Here is a 17,379-nt window from a genome sequence, read left to right on the forward strand (position 1 = left end):
TGTTACAAAAACTGATTTTTAGTGGTTTATAAAAATCCTCATTTGACTTAAAAAGAGCTTATAAGCCATTTTGTTTTCAGATGTGATCTTCTACACATTAATTTAGGTCTAAACAAGACATCTATGAATATATCCACTAATACAAAAATACCAATAAGAATAACATTATTTTATTTTAATAGTTTTTACAAGACATCAACATTTACATTTTGCTTATCTTCGACGATAGCAAAAAGCTATGATACTTAGGGTATGTTCTGTTACATTCTTGATAAATTCCTCTTTAAAAATTAGTACTTGAGAGTTAGTAGGCATACCATTTTTCACCCAGTGGCAGAAACACTTGCTGTTCGTATAAGTTAAGTCAGTGAGCCAGATAAGCCAGTTAGGAGCCATAAGTGATCTGAATTTTGGATTCGGTTTTGCGTCACTACGGTCTTCGGCCTCAACTGTTTTATCTACCGCAGGTGATATACTTTCACGGCTCTTACTGCTTGCACCATTATCTTTGCTTTTGTCAGTCAGAGCATCGCTGTCAACTTTTATTTCTTTCCGGATTTGAACAGGCTCTTTTGAGGCTGGATGATAGCAAAAAGCTATGATACTTTGGATATATTCTGTCATACTATTGATCAATTCCTCTCTAAAAATTAGTACTTGAGAGTTAGTAGGTATACCATTTGTCACCCAGTGGTAGAAACACTTGCCCTTCGAGTAAGTTAAGCCAGTGAGCCAGTTAGGAGCCAGAAGCCTTCTGAATTCTGGATTCGGTCTTCCGTCACTACGGTCTCCGGCCTCAACAGTTTCTTCTACCGCAGGTGATATACTTTGACAACTCTTACTACTTGTACCATTATCTTTGTTTTTGTCTGTCAGAGTGTCACCGTCAACTTTAATTTCTTTTCGGATTTGAACAGGCTCCTTTGAGGCTGGAAAATTAGCATTCTGAGCCTCATTGACTGGTCCTGATTCACTATTCTTCGAACTTTCATCCATATAGGATCCTCTATACTTCTTAATCCCCCACGTGATCGCTATTCCAGCACACGAGACTGGAATCCCAATAGCAAAACATTTAATAATACTCATCTTATAGCTCTCTTTAAATAAATAGATGAAATGCCTGGAATTGCTAGTATATATTGTAAAAGTGACGTCATGGTTCTCACACTGCTGGTGTTTTATACCAAGAGTGACGTCATTCTATGTGTAGCGATATGTTTATACAACCTGAAATGGCTTCATACAAAATATGACGTCATGCAAATTCATGAAAGCAATGAGAAATTAGACTAATAATAGAAGAATGTACCTGAGAAACATTTCATTAGTTCTCTAATAAGTCTTTCTTTTTAAGGAAAGTAATTTACAAAATGGTAAAGCCAAATAAAAACTGATAATACATAGTATTGTGATGAATTATCTAAATTTACAAAAACAAACATACGCGTTCAGTTATGTTACGCTGTGTCATTATTCGGTTTATAATGTTTATTATTAAGCTTATGGAGACTGTTCATACAAAAAGCCTCCAGAAACTTTTGTTTTGGCTTTGACAGAGCGTGTTTTCACTACCCTGCCTATTTTCTACAGTTTAAGGAGGCTACAACCATCTCGGTCGTTAGAGAGTTAACACAAGGGACAAGAGAAGTGAAAAAAAAAAACATTTTTGCAAATATTTCAACAAATTAGCCCCATGCAAGAATTATACCGTTTGAAAGTTTTTTTTTTTACCTGATTAAAGGTTTCTGGCCGTGAAGACATTACAATTAGAGTTTCGGAACAAAGAGAGCTTCAACTGTAAACAAATCTGGTTGCATTGATTCTTAATGTTCTAATTTTGTTTGTCTGCCGGTCAGGAATGGATATCAATGTATATCAAGCTCTCATTTTGCATTTACTAGTACTTTTTAGTAATCTTGTTTAGTATTAAGTCATCTTGCAGGGATAGGCTCAGGTTGAAGGGATATGTTTATGCTTGACTAAGTGTTAATCACCCACTTATCTGTGTAGCAAGGCCGTATCCAGGGGGAAAGGTGATTTGACCCCCCCCCCCCCGAAACGTTTGTCCGACTCGTTAAACATAGCAAAATAGAACATAAACAAGTTTTTGATGCGTTTTTTTGTACCCCATCCCCCCTCCCGAAAAATTCTGGATACGACTAGACCCCGGCGCCACGCCGGCGCATCGACCGAACGCCGCCAACGAGAGGCCCAGTTGACCTCCGCCGAAGTGTCACAACACCGCCGGCGCGCCGCCAACGGCAGAGACGGCGGCGTTCGGCTGACTTTGAGTTAATATTGCGGCAATTCTTTATTGCGTCAACCACAAAGTCGGAGCTTTTCTTTTCTCGTGTGGTTAAGTACTTCGAATTTCCTTATTAGAAATCAAGCAGGACTTGCACTATCCCTGAATTTTTGGGGTTTTCCCCGAAAATCTATTTGTCTCTCCGAAAGAAATTTGGTTCCCCGAATCTCCAAAAATCACCCAATCACGATGCCACCTTTAGTGATTTATCACTAGTGACTATCCCTGCCAAACATTACTTTGTATACCATAACTCTTCACTACTCTCTTGTTCGTTAATTTTCGTCTCTTGTGTTACTTTGCATATAAACCAGGCAGATACAATTGCAATATAGACGGTTCTTCTTATGTTGACAAAAGTATCGTCTTTATGAAATTGAATTAAAGAAACGTTTTTTTTTTTTTACTGGGAGTGGGGAGCGACATTGGGGCTTGGGTCGAACGGCAATTGTTCAGTAAAATGCAATTCAGTAAAAAGCAATTTTTTCAGTTCAAAAACGATAAAATGATACCAGAAAGGCTGTTTTTATGTATAAAAACTTAATTGAACGGGGTGTCAAATAAAAAAAACAATGATGCAAAAGAAGCTTTTCTTTTTCTTGTATAAGAACTTATATGAAGGGGGTGCCAAATCATAAACTGTACAAAAAAGCTTCATTTTTTTGCTTTTGTCTAGAAAGATTGGAAGGGTTTTTATTTGTTTTGGGTACCGGGCTGACTGACCGTATTTCAAACAGTAGGCTGCACGAAAAGTGTGGTTCAATCACGCTTTCTATGGCTATAATGAGAGAAAGGTTGAGATGGCCAGCAAGGCCGTACCCAGTATTCTTTCGAGGGGGGGGGGGATTACCCCAACATTGTTTTTTCTTTTTTTTGGGGGGGGGGGGGTACAAAAAACGCAAAAAAATTGTTTATATCCATTTTTGTTGGACACTAAGCATTTTCAGTGTTGAGCTAAACTGGACACGTCCATCAACAGAGTCCTAAATGTTAAGTAGTGGTTAGGCCTCCCCCGGGCCATTCAGCGTGTCCCCAGGTGGCAATAGGGGAACGCCCTACAGATATATAGGGTACCTCCATAGGAGGCACGGACCAAGGGGGACCTTGTCCCTGGGGGTCCATAATAAAAACTGAGGCACCCTCGCCCTGGGTCATAAATACAGGCGGAGGAGGAAGAAGACTCCTCAAATGGGCACTCAAAAGGGCCCACTGGTTTGTCCACAAGTCCCATGAGTTATAAACCTTCTCCCAGTAATGGGTTAAATTGCATGGTGATGCAGAACACGACAGGGGGAGGATCCTATATAGGAGGACAACTGCGGCAGGGCGTAAGATCCAGATCTATGGACAACGGCCTCTGCAAAGGACTGGCTGCCTCGCCCCTTTTGGGGTACCTGCAAGACTGGGGACCTTGCGGTCAACTCTCTTCCCATTTGAAGAGTGGTGCCCCTCGAGGAAATTATAGCCTAGTAAACGACACAGCATTCACACGGGATTCTGACAAATGGACAATTCTTCCGGGTTTGGTATGTTTTGATGGGCGTCTTCGGGCTGAAAAACCTCTTCCTAGCTAATTTATCTATTATGGGCTGACTCCCCGTAGTAGCATAATATTTGTAGGCATGAATATATAATGAGTCGGAGGTAATAGGCTTGAGATTTTCTGTGCAGGATTTCGACTCTTGTTAGAAGAGCATCGCCAAGTGCTGAAAACCATGTTGTGACCAAGATGGACCCAGGATTGCACAAAACCTCCATTCATGGACATCGCAGGAATTTCTTGCTGTCTGTTTCTAATCCAGCTTAAGTGCTTCAGTGTAGACTTGAGAAGATATTTTATCCCCATCCTTCACTGCTATCCGGGATCATTGCTTCTCCTGAGCCCAAAATAGTTTCAATGATTTAAAGAACAGAAAAATTGGAACTAGGAATGTTACAATGTTAAAAAATGAATATCGTATCGACATTTTGACTGACGAATCCAGACGATTTGAACTGGATTTATTAGGAGTTTCAGAAACTCATATCCCAGGGGTAGGAAGTATGAAATTGGTGATATAGAATTTGTTTACTCAGGCAGGAGGGATGGGGTACATAGACAGGGAGTAGGGTTCATGATGAATAAGGGAGCTGCTAAGTCTTGTTTAGGCTGGGAAGGTATTAATAATAGAATACTAATTGCTCATTTTATGACTAAGAAGTTCAGGGTATCAGTTATAGTAGTATACGACCCTGTAGAACCGACTGACGGAGATACTAGTGACTCAGATGAATTCTACTTACAGTTACAGGAGCAAATAGACAGGGTCCCAGGTAGAAATATGATGTTATTATTGGGAGATTTTAACGCCCAGGTCGGTAAAAATAGAGATATTTTGGTAAAAATAGGTAAATTTGGTGTAGGAAAAGAAAACAGTAATGGATACAGACTTTTGCAATTTTGTAGGTATTCAATCTAGCTATAACCAATACGGTGTTTGGTCATAAAATGGCTCATAAGTTAACATGGTATTCACGTGATGGTAAGACAGGAAACGTTATTGATTATGTTATAGTAAAGGGCTAATTTAAAGCTAAAATATCGGAAGAGTAAATACCTCCCGGGAAGTTATGATGTTGGTAGACTCCAGGATGAGAATTTGAGAGAAACGTTCCAGGAACAGTTGAATACTATACTTGAGTTTAAAATTTGATAATGTGGAAGATGGTTGGAAAAATAATTTGTGAAGTTGCTGAAGGTGTCTTAGGGAAGAAAGCTAGAACTGCAGCTAAAAATATTAGTGGAAAAGCTTTATGTTTAATAGAAAGGAGAAAGGACTTGTACAAGAATTATGTGAGTGATAGATCATATGAAAACAAAAGGAGTGTAAAGAAAGTGGAGAAAGCATTAAAATATGAACTAAGGAGGTGTGAAGTGGAGGCCATGGATACAATTACCCAGGATCTGGAAGATGAAGCTAGGCGGCATAACAGTAAAATATTGTACTGGCATGTTAACAAATTGAGAGGGAGTAGTAAATCTGGATTTGGCCCACTTACAGAAAGGACTCGGGTCGCAATTAGCGATAAGGAAAAAACTAAAGAGAGATGGGCTGAACATTTTGAGAATTTGCTTAACCGAGATAGAGTTGCAGGAAAAGATATAGAGGAAAATGAAAAGTTTGTAATACCCTGGATGTGAAGGAAGATTTGATTTGTGAGGAGGAACTAGCGACAGTACTAATAAGGTAATAACAGTAAAAATAATAAGGCTCCAGGTGCTGATAGGGTGGTAAATAAGTTTCTTAAATATGGTGGCTCTGAGGTTAGAAATAAGTTACTGAAGATTATGAATACGATTTTTGAAAAAAGGGGAAGTACCTAACGATTTTAGGAAAACCTTAATTAAGCCACTGCATAAGAAAGGTGATAAAAGCGAGTGTGGTAATTATTGAGGCATTAGTCTGGTCTCTGTAGGTAGTAAATTACTTGGTAATTTGATACTTTTTAGACTGAGAGATGCCGTTGACAAAGTTTTAAGAGAAGAACAGTACGGTTTTAGAAAAGGTAGGGGAAACAGTACGGTTTTAGAAAAGGTAGGGGTTTTAGAAAAGGTCGAACAAATTTTCACTCTTAGGCAATAATTGAGAAGTGCCTGAGTTGTCAAACACCTTTGGTCCTCAGTTTTATAGATTATGAGCAGGCGTTCGATTCTGTTGATAGAAGAGCTTTAGTAAAGGTTTTATCCTTGTATGGTATACCAGACAAATACATTAAAGCGATTAGTGCTATGTACGAGAATAATACTGCTGCGGTGAGGTTAGCAGGTGGTTTTGTATTAAATCAGGAGTTAAGCAGGGTTGTGTTTTATCCCCTTTTATATGGATTATTTTAATGGACTTTGTCTTAAGGAGCACAAGAAGGGCAATGGGTGACCACGAAATCAAATCGGTAGAGAAAAGTATTCTTAACTTAGATTATACCGATGATTCAAGTACTCCAGAAGAAAGTTCGAGCAAAATGACATTAATTCATAGAAGTTTTGTCAGTATAATATACTAGAATAGGTTTGCCAATTAATGTTAAGAAGACTATGTCACTAAAGCTAGGAATAAGCGAGGATGAAAAGGTGACTTTGGGCAATGAAAAGATTGATCAGGTGGGCAGCTTCACTTACTTTGGTAGTATTATTAGTAAAGATGGTGGGAGCAGTGAAGATGCTAAAAGTAGAATAGCCAAGGCTCAGGGTGTTTTTTCACAGTTAAAAAAAGTTTGGAAGAATAGGAAGATAAGTCTGCAAACCAAGATTAGAATATTAGAAGCTACAGTGATGTCAGTGGTCAAATATGGCTCTGAAGCATTGGCGCTCCGAAAAGCGGATGAAGATTTGCTAGGTGTTTTCCAGAGAAATCGCTTAAGGATTGTTCTGGGTACCCGGCTGACTGACCTTATTTCAAACAAAATTGCAGTACGAAAAATGTGGTTCAATATCGCTTTCTAGGGTTATAATGAAAGAAAGGTTGAGGTGGCTAGGGCACGTTGTGCGGATGAAGGAGGACAGATTGCCAAAGATTGTTCTTTTCGGCCAACCGTCTAGGGCTAAACGGAAAGCAGGTCGTCCTCGTTTGGGGCGGGAGGACGTCATAAAGAAAGATTTAAAGGAAATGAGAACTTCGTGAGCGGTTGTAAAAAGGGAGGCTTTGAGCAGATTGGGGCGGAGGAGGAGCGTGCGTAGCTGTGTTGGCCTCAGGCGGCTTGGTATTGCGGTGAGTTGATATTAGTAGTAGTAGTAGTAGAATATATAATATACAATTGCCAGCTACCTTCATGCAACCAGAAACTTTGTTTTGTCATGGCTGGCCAGTCCAGCTTTAGATCTTTTATTAATCTTTGGTTTGGAATAACCTTTGGAGCTATTAACATTTGAATTAATAACCTTGACATTTCTGATGTTGTTTACCCTGTCTTTACTTTGTGAATATAGAATATATATATTTAATAATAATACATGGATATATATTCTATGTCTACCATAATCATTTATTACCCACTTGAAATAAGGAAAAAGAAACAATGGGGCATAATAATGAAGAAAAAAACATCGATGAATTAACGCGGTTTCGCGTTATTCCATTAATGAAATAACGCGTATATTTCAAAACAATACTTTCACAACCCTAGCCAAATATATTCTAAACGATAGAAAGTTCGTTAGATGTCACACAAAAATCATATTCAAAAATTTTGTATACATTACATAGATTTTACAAACACTAAAAGAGAAAAAAACCTTTGACAACTAATTCAGCCACGCGCACGTTCTAATAAACTTTAATATAGACACTTTGGTCGCTGACTAGTTAGGCTGAAACATAAAATGATTAACAAACAGCTTCTGAAGCGAACAGCTGATAAGACTAGAAGTAAATATTGCCTAAGACTATATATGAAGTTAAACTTTACATTTTTGTAAAACTTGCGGATTAGAAAATAAGAAAGTTGCTGAATTTATTCGTCACATTGGACGAATAAATTTGTCCCAAAAACTTGGATGCCAGTTCAACATCAGTGGCAACTAGAAAATTTACTCGAATAGTCCTTATAAAAGTTTCAGTCAACCCCTATAAAAAATGTAATAGTCCTTAAGCGTTAACTTTCCTAATGCTTGGGACCAAATGTACATTAAAAATAATCATTTTTTTTATGATACTCGAGTAACGATAAATAGGTAGGCACAAAACCATAATTCAAGAACTGGATAGACGTAATCTTTTAGGGGCGTTCATGTGCGAACGATAAGCTCTCTTCTTCACAAAAAAGGCAGACATTCAGCATGGAAAATATTCCGTTTGTTTCAGTCAAACACTGGAGAAACACTCAAAATGAGCGTAAATCTAGGAGGAATTCAAAAGAAGGCATAAAATAATTCCGTTCTAGGCTTAAAAAAAAAATCGCACCCTTCGTGGAATGGGGTCAAACCACCCCCTGACAGATGACAAGATTAGAGGTGTATGTTGTCAAGGACTGAATTTAAAGTTAGGTAACACTTCAGTAACCATGAATGCTCACCCCAATACCTCACAATCTCCTCTAAACAGGATTATTTAAAGCTAAAATGTGGATTTCAATTTCGATTAAAGCTGTACAAAACCAGGGAAAATTTAGTCCCACCCTTTCTAGATGAAATTTTTAGTTTTGATTAACTTCAAGGAAATGTCCCATTTATTACACGTATAACCAGAAAACACATTCGTACTAGCCTTATTCAGTCAACTCCCTCCCACCCTTCACAAAAAAAGGCTATTATCCTAGCCTTCTTAATGTTTAGGACTGAATGTAAAGTTAAACATTTGGATTTTTTTTACGACATTTGAGTAACAACACAACCATAGCCATAGTAACCTTGACTAAGATACAACCATAACCAAGATTAATGGTATTAAATAAATGACTTATAAATCCCACAACACTAAAATTGAGAAAACCGTAACCCTTACGGTTAACCGAAAAAATAACCCCTGGATTTTCATTTTAGCTTCTTTTAAACACAATACCCAAAAAACAATTCCAGAACAACTAATTCTCATAGTATTTTCTATCCATTCTTCCCCTCTCTAAAAAAAGTAACGGTTTTGAACACCATCAACAAACTATTTGTGCAAAAGAATCTAATAGAATAATAATCGAATTTTAGAAAAAATGATAGAAATAATAATAAATTAGAAATAAAGATAGAATAAGTAGGAAAAAAGAAATATATAAAAACGCACGCAATGACTGAACAACAATAACAAAAGAAAATATAACTGCAACAAGAACAGCAAATATTTATCAATATCATGGTACTTGTCACATTCTCTTTTGTAAAAAAATAAAATAAAAATAAACCAAGCAATTTAGGAACACATTCTGGATCAACTCGTGTAGAAAATCATTGGAAAATGAAAATCCATAGGATTCTTTGTAACACACCAGGAAAAAAAACATTGCAGCAATTTTTTTTGCAAATAATATCAACATATTTTTACAAATTATTTACTAGAAAAAAAGATGAGATGGCACATTGAATCTAGCACACCTTAAACCTGTTGTCACATAGTTTTATAAATTTGCCTTCTTTTCATATAATTGGCATGTCTTTTGTGCTGTTCTTTATTTCAACTCCTCCTCCCCTCAGAAAAAGAAATTCCTGTATTTATGTGTTTAGCTCTAGATTTTTCAAGCTTTATAAAGGTGTGTGCATTCCATGAAGTAGGCAATATACAATAGCAAAATGTGCCATAAAAAAAAAGAAATTCTTATTCAGATAATTTTAGTGGAAATCCGCCCCTTTGGAAAAGAGAAAGTGTCTCTTAATAGCCAAGTCAATAAGGACTGAACGCAGTGACCAAACCCACGTAAAATTAAAGGACAAGTCAATTTGTTACGTTTGTAAATGATGCTTGGGCCATACTTCAAAAGATAAAAATGGGACAAGAAATATACGAAAAAAGTCTATCTTAAATTTTGCCGTTTTAATTTTATTTTAAAAAATACAATAAATTAATTCGTCAAAATTATATAATCAAATTATCAAATAGTTCAGCAAAATTTTTTAGCGTGTCTGATGCAAAACCGATAGAATATTTGGCTAAGGTTGTTCTTTGTAATAAAAGATTATGATTATGGTAAGACAAAAGATAAAAGATTATGCGTGTGATAAGACATCCAAGTGCCTGTTTTTAAAGACAAAAAAAAAAAAAAAAAAAAACATTTTCGGTTTTACAAACCTAATTTGCTAGTGTTACAATTTGATGTTATTTCACTATTTTCAGCGACTTTGCTTTAGTTTTAAACAGATACAACTAGTTTTGTTAAATAGAACTGACAACCCAAAACTGGATCCATTTCCCTGAAAGCATTTTTCACTTTGTGTTTGACCCTAGCCAAATTCGATACCTACGGTTTAGAACTGGTATGTAGGGAATGTAGCCATCAATCACATATATGGATTGCAAATCAATTACTCTTTGCTATTATAATTAATTTTCTATGAGGCCAAAATAAATTTAATACTGAAAAACAACATTACATAATACATAATGTCTTATCTTTCATAATTTTTATGTAATTTTACCTTCCTATTAAAAATAATATCGGGTTGGAATAGTCGCAATCATTAAAATCAACTTAACATTGTATGAAGAAGAACTGAACTAGTAAATGTGCACTAGTTGAATAATACTGATCTTCCTACTAATAAGAAGGGAAAGTTTTGTTGCTACGGTTCATATCATATTCTAGCTATCTTTAGAGCCAAACGTCAAATAAAAGCTTTTAGACACCCAAAACCTCTTTAAAAAGCAGATATACTCCCCCCCCCCACCCCTCAACAAATGATCCAAACAATCTTTAAAAAATGTATTTAGCCTAAACATCTTCTGCAATTGTGTTTGTTTCAAAAACTGAGATCACACTTATTACTCCATTAATTTTGTCAATTACATTAATTATTATTACATTATTATTCATTGCTGCACTGACAAAAGGCCAAGAAAAACCAAACGTTCGATGGTGTTGGTGTTTTTTTTATCGACACCAGCGCCAGTTTAGATTCTTGTATGTTACCCATATTCTTTGGTTTAGTCAAAGATAAAAGGGGAGATCCCCGGTCTTTACTTCCGTTTTAAAAAGTACATTAATTCTATTGACTTTAACTCTGTGACGCATTTTTGTAAGATAATCACATTATTCCTTGATTTTGGAAAGACAAATAACCCCAGCTTTTTTAAAGCCATGCCTAAATGCGTCTGATGGTCAGTTCTGGCACAATTTTAAGCGAGTAAAAAGAACGAAAAGTTTTAGAGGAATAAGATATTTTTTTCAAATATATTTTGTTTCTCTGTCGTCCAGTATTAAGCGAACTAGGCCCAGAAAGCTAACTTTCGAAATGTGCATTCCCACAGTTCAGTACTAAAATCAAATCTATCATATTTCGATTGAAATTTTATAGCTCAGATAAATTATTGTTAAATCAAAATTTGCTACGTCGTGTATGATAGCTTTCTGGTTATAGCTGAGGAAACTCAATCCATAAGACTATTAAAGTATTATTAATTAAATTAAATATATTAGTAAATTTGGTGTGTTTCCAAAGTGTTTGAAACGAGCGAAGATTGTTCCAATATTTAAGGGGGGTGATAAAAATGATATAAGTAATTACCGTCCCATTTCGCTGCTACCAGTTATTGCTAGAATTTTCGAGAAGCTAGTATATATAAGGCTAGAAAAGTATCTTGAAAAGAATTTGTTTTTTTATCAAAATCAATTTGGTTTCAGAAAAGGTTATTCTAGTGAGCATGCAATGTTGTTTTTGACTACATATGTTAATGATGCATTAGACAATAACCTTAAAGTTGCATCAATTTTTCTGGATATTGCGAAAGCGTTCGACACTGTATCTTATGATATTTTGTTAATGAAGTTAGAAAATTGTGGTATTAGGGGAAATGCTTTGAAGTTGTTAGAATCATTCTTAAATTCAAGGTCAATGTTTGTGGAGGTTAATGATGCACGTTCTGACAGTAGATTTATAAATTGTGGAGTTCCCCAGGGATCACCCCTAGGCCCACTTTTGTTTTCTATTTATATAAATGATTTGTCAAGTGCAGTTGATGGGTTGTATACTATTATTAAACCTCCTCTAGAGACACTTAAACCTAGTAAAGCCCTAGTTATGTTTGCTGACGACACGAAATTAACCGTATGTGGTAGGACTGAGAATGAATTGATGTCGCAATTACGAGAAGGTTTTAAGAATATAGAAAGGTGGATGAGAAGTAATAGGTTAAAACTTAATTGTAATAAGTCTTGTTTATTGATATATAGCAGATCTCCAAGTTATTACCCATGGGTGAATAATTTAAGTAATGGTACATCAATGATTCCACGAAAGAGGAGTGTTAGATATTTGGGGATTATTATTGATGAAACTTTAAGTTTTGTAGATCATATTGATTGTGTGTCTTTGAAACTTGAACGTAATTTTGGAATTATGCGTAAACTGAAAAATTTTCTCCCAACTAGTATATTAAGATTATTGTATTTTTCAATTGTACATCCATATCTATTATATTGTTCTTCAGTATGGTCGTCTACTTTTGGAACGCATCTTCTGCCCCTGCGTGTACTACAAAATTCGGCAATAAGGCTTTTGATTGGTAAGGAGAATAGAGGATCATCTGTTCGTAATGAGTTTATGACGCTGAAGATTCTACCGGTATCGGGTCTTTTTAAATTTTATAAAACACAGTTCATGTTTAAGTATCTTTATGGTAGTGTTCCTGTTTGTTTTAAGGGAATGTTTGTGAGTGGGGGTGATGTTCATGAGCATGGAACTAGAAATTTGGAAGAATTTCGAAGACCGATTCCGCAAGCAACAAGATCATTTTTTTCTATCCGTCATGCCGGTCCGAGTGCTTGGAATAGTTTACCAGTGGAACTTAAATGTGTGGATGACCTGCTGCTGTTCCGTAGTTTATTGAGATCGTATTGTTTAGTAATTTATTATTTTTAATGAATTGGCTAAAAAGGGGGGGGGGGGGGTACGGGTTTATTTTCAAGTGGCTATGTATAGTATGTTATTAATAGTTTTTGAGTTGGAGGGCAGAACTTGTATTTTTATTCATATTAAATGAAAAGAGTTATTATTTTGGATCTTATTTTGTTATTATGATTTTTTATGAGTTTAGAAGGGATTACCCCCGCACAAGCTTGCTTCTGGGGGTATTTTGTTTGTTTGTTTTTTTATGTATATAGTAAAATAAATCCCAGTTATAAATTGAGAAATTGAAATTGAAATTAAATTTGGTCTATTCATGCTCTAAAAGGAGATCATATGTTTCAAAAAAACCTTGAGTTTTTTTTTCAAAAACAAGTAACTCACCTACATTGATTCAAAAGGGTGTATACTACAAAAAAAGAGAAGAGAGAAGAAAAAAAAAGATATATGGTATGGTTTTTATAACTATCATTCAGGAACAGTAGTTTATACTGGTTTATGGTTTTATTATGTTTTTTTTTCTACAATTCAGGAACCCTAGTTGGTGTGCCTCTCTTTCCAGGCAATATAATAGCAAAAAAAAACAAGATATATGGTATGGTTTTTATAACTATTATTCAAGAATTAGCCATGTCTTGATGGCTACTGCAAAACAGTTGATTTTAGAGTCCGTTGATTTTGAATTGAAAATCAAGTGTTATGCAGTAGGCTTTAAGACATGGCTAATTGTAGAAAAAGTCAAGACAGATAGTCCGAGTGATAGAGACGCAAAAATTTTTAAATGGCACGGGTAAATGGTGGGAGTAAGTACGACTCTCTTATTGGATAAGTACCTGTGGGTTAGTTTTTGGAAAGGCACGCCTGCCTAGAGTCTCAGGCAGGTTGACCAAGAATTTAAAATTGACATAGGACCATTAATTTGCTTGGAATAATAGGCAAACAAACATTTAACGCCATCTTCTTCTTCCAAATTTCTTTTGTTAAGATACGACGAAAAAGACTGAGGACATATTGCACCATTTTCTCATAAATAGAAACTTCTAATAATTAAAATAGAGTATAGAAAATTCTAGTAATAAAAAAAAGAAAATATTCCCTGGAAGTTTTTCCTGGAGGGAGGGCATGAAACAGGAAAATATAATTTTTTTGGTAATGTTTTTCTTTCCAGACCTTTCTCAGAAACATGCTAAGGTATTAAACTCACTCGCGTTAGTATAATAGCTTATTATGAAGATGTCTAAATGGGAGTTCGTTAAAAAGCATGTAAATAAAATAAATATTCAAAAAAAAAGAAAATGAGCAAAAATGTAATAAAAAATGGCTTATTACGGCTTATTTAGGCTTATTTAGGCTTATTACGCTAATTTATTTTTACTTTAATTTCAGTTCTGCTTTCGGTGCTACAACTGAAAGCTCATTGTTAGATAGCTAAGATCAGTAGAAAAAATAGGTAAGGTAACGAAATAGATCAGATAAAAAAAGGCATCAATTAAATCTTTGTTATTCTAAGCGACTTGTTTTTTTTTATCTTCTTGATATTTATCTTTTTTTCATTTTTTTTAATCCCCCTTTTTATTTATTAAAAAGAATTATAACGACAGAATCTGGCGTTCATCCTTAAGAGCTGTTCAAATTTTATAGCAAAAAAAGGAAGAAAGACAAACAATAATACAACAAAACAAAAATTAGACTCCGTGGACTAGAAACTATGTTTTAGTCTTAGTTGATAATTATTTACATGAATAAATAATGCGACACAAACAATAATGCAACGAACCAAAGAACTAGACTTCGTAAAATACAAACTATGAATGGACCTTAATCCCAAATTATTTACAAGGATAAAAAAACGATTAAACAAATAACCAAAAATTAGACTTCATCGACTAGAAACTATTATTTAACCTTAATCAATAAGTATTTACAAGCACTATAAAGCACCGATCGACTAGAACACAGAGGGTGCTGTTCTTTGGTAAAACAAATATTTGCACATTTGATTAGTTCACTACTGTATGGCACAAGATAAATGGCACCGTACAACAGTTATATTAGCACCAGTTTAAAGGCTAACATTAAGACTAGGAAATGAACTGACATCTGTTATATATAATTTAGTGGTGTCATTGGCTGGCTGAAGAGATATGGCTGCCGTTGTTGTGGGTATTTTAACACCGGTTTCAATATTATTACTGCCTTGAAGCATAAAGGTGGATGGAGATTGCATTGACATTGTTGCTGATTGGTTTCCTTGCGATGTTGCCAGATTTGACTCAACGCCCTGACTTGCCTTCAACAGAAAAATGAATAAGATTAATGCACCTTCGACCTACCATTATATCTCTGCGTATCCGAGAAACAAGACAATCGGATATAGGGCATTAGGGTATTCAAATATAGGCTAAAATACACAGTTCCATCATTTATACATAAATAATTTAGTTACAGACAATTTTTTTTGTGGATTTTGTGCAAGGCTACATTATTTTCCAGTCTATGTTCTGCATACTAACCACGCCTAAAGATTTTACCATATAAATAAAAAATAAATTAATAAGAATGGTTAGAAAAAGGGTCGTTCTTAAATATAGTGGTTATGAGGCTAGAAATAAGTTACTGAACATTATGAATATGATTTTTGAAAAGTGGGAAGTATCTAGCAATTTTAGGAAAACCCTAATTAAACCCCTGGAAAGGAGAGACGATAAGAGTGAGTGTGGTAATTATCGAGGCATTAGTCTGATCTCTGTAGGTAGCAAATTACTTAGTAATACGATAATTTTTAGACTGAGAGATGCTGCTGACAGTTTTAAGAGAAGAACACTGCGGTCTTAGAAAGGGTATAGGATGTGTCGACCCAATTTTAACCTTTAGATTAATAAGTGACAAGTGCCAGAGTCATCAAAACCCTTTAGTCCTTAGTTTCATAGATTACGAGCAAGCATTTGATTCAGATGACAGAAGAGTTTAGCAAAGGTCTTATCCTTGTATGGTATACCAGACAAATAAACTGCTCTGTTAAGGTAGGAAATGAGGTTAGTAGCTGGTTTCGAGTTAAATAAAGAGTTAAGCAGGGTTTGTTATATCCCTCTTTATATGGGTAATTTTGATGGACATTGTCTCCAGGGGCACGGAAAGGGCAATGGGAGAACACAGAATCAAATGGGGTACAACTTTCCTCGACTTAGATTATGATGATGATTTAAGCATCCTAGATGAAAATGTTAGAATAATGAGTGAATTTTTAAAGGTTTTGCGAGTTTAGGGTGCAAGAAAAGGTTTGAAAATCAATATTAAGAAAACTAAGACTAAGTCGTTGGGTAACGAAAAGATCGATGAAGTGGACAGCTTCATTTAACTAGGCAGTATTATTATTAAAGACGGGGGAGTAGTGAAGATGTTAAAAATAGAATAGCCAAGGCTCAGGGTATTTTTTCACATTTGAAAAAAAGTTTGGAAGAATAGGAAGTTAAGTCTGCGAACCAAGATTAGAATACTGGAAGCTACAGTGCTGACAGTGGTCAAGTATGGTTCTGAAAAATGGGCACTCCGAAAAACGGAGGAAGATTTGATGTTTTCCAGAGACGGACTGACCGTATCTCAAACAGTAGAATGTACGAAAAGTGTGGTTAAATCACCCTTTCTAGGACTATAGTGAAAGAAAAGTTAAATGGCTAGGACACGTTCTGCAGACGAAGAGTTACAGATTGCCAAAAATTGTCCTATTTGGCCAACCACCTAGGGCTAAACAAAAAGCAGGGCGTCCTTGGTTGGGGTGGGAGGATGTCGTAAGGATAGATTCAAGGGAAATCGGAACTTCCTGGAAATGTGCGTAAAGAGAGAGGCTTTGAATAGATTGGGACGGAGAAGTGTGCGTAGCTGTGTTGGCCTCAGGCGGCTTGGTGCTACGGTGTGGTTTTTAGTAGTAGTAGTAGGAGCTTGCTTTAAGACAATTTTTGGTTAGGTCCAAAGATACTTACAGGTTTAGTTGAAATTCAAATTTTAAGATTACGAAGTGAGATGGTTTTTGTTTTTCTGCTAGATAATGCTGCCCAGTGAGTGGCGCTGGAAGTTATAAATTCTTTAAAAGCCTATGTTAAAGGGAACAAGAAGAAGAAGCACTTGACTTTGCCCTCCTGTCAGTTTCTCTTGTATATGACCTTTAAGCTCCGTCATAGGTTTCAGACTGTATCCTTAGGTAAATATGGAGTTTTTCCCATGACTTCGCTGGTCATTGGTGACACACAACTCGATGCATCTTCTTACATTTCCCCCAAATGTACTAATCACTTCCTTCGCAAATTGTAGTTTGAACACTGAATAAGACCCTTAAAGTGACACCTTGTTCCTAATTACTTGCCACAAGATATTGGTAACCGAAAAATCTAAAAGCTACTTTAAACAATAGGAAATAGCTACATATCTCAATCCTAAAAGAGCACGTAGTGACCCCCCCCTTGATGGATAACTATACAGCCCACAATAAATATTAACATTATATTTTAGAATACCGGGACTCTTTTCTTTTCGCCAATTAATTAGCGTTCAGTTA

At 35.6% G+C, this 17,379-nt stretch overlaps 1 protein-coding gene across 2 annotated transcripts in view; it reads right to left on the reverse strand.

Moving 5' to 3' along the window:
* Positions 1-14,365: 14,365 nt before the first annotated feature.
* The window catches only part of LOC148948221 (uncharacterized), a 69,283-nt gene continuing 66,269 nt past the window's right edge, over positions 14,366-17,379 (reverse strand). For both annotated transcript variants that reach the window (XM_089093829.1, XM_089093830.1), the window contains exon 6: positions 14,366-15,117. In XM_089093829.1, coding sequence (XP_088949955.1) covers positions 14,890-15,117 — 228 coding nt within the window. In that variant the 3' untranslated portion in view covers positions 14,366-14,889. The remainder of the gene's footprint in view (positions 15,118-17,379) is intronic.

The sequence above is a fragment of the Artemia sp. Qi Xiang Cuo genome, chromosome 9 (assembly GCF_049724085.1).
Source record: "Artemia sp. Qi Xiang Cuo chromosome 9, ASM4972408v1, whole genome shotgun sequence".
In the NCBI taxonomy this organism is placed as follows: domain Eukaryota; kingdom Metazoa; phylum Arthropoda; class Branchiopoda; order Anostraca; family Artemiidae; genus Artemia; species Artemia sp. Qi Xiang Cuo.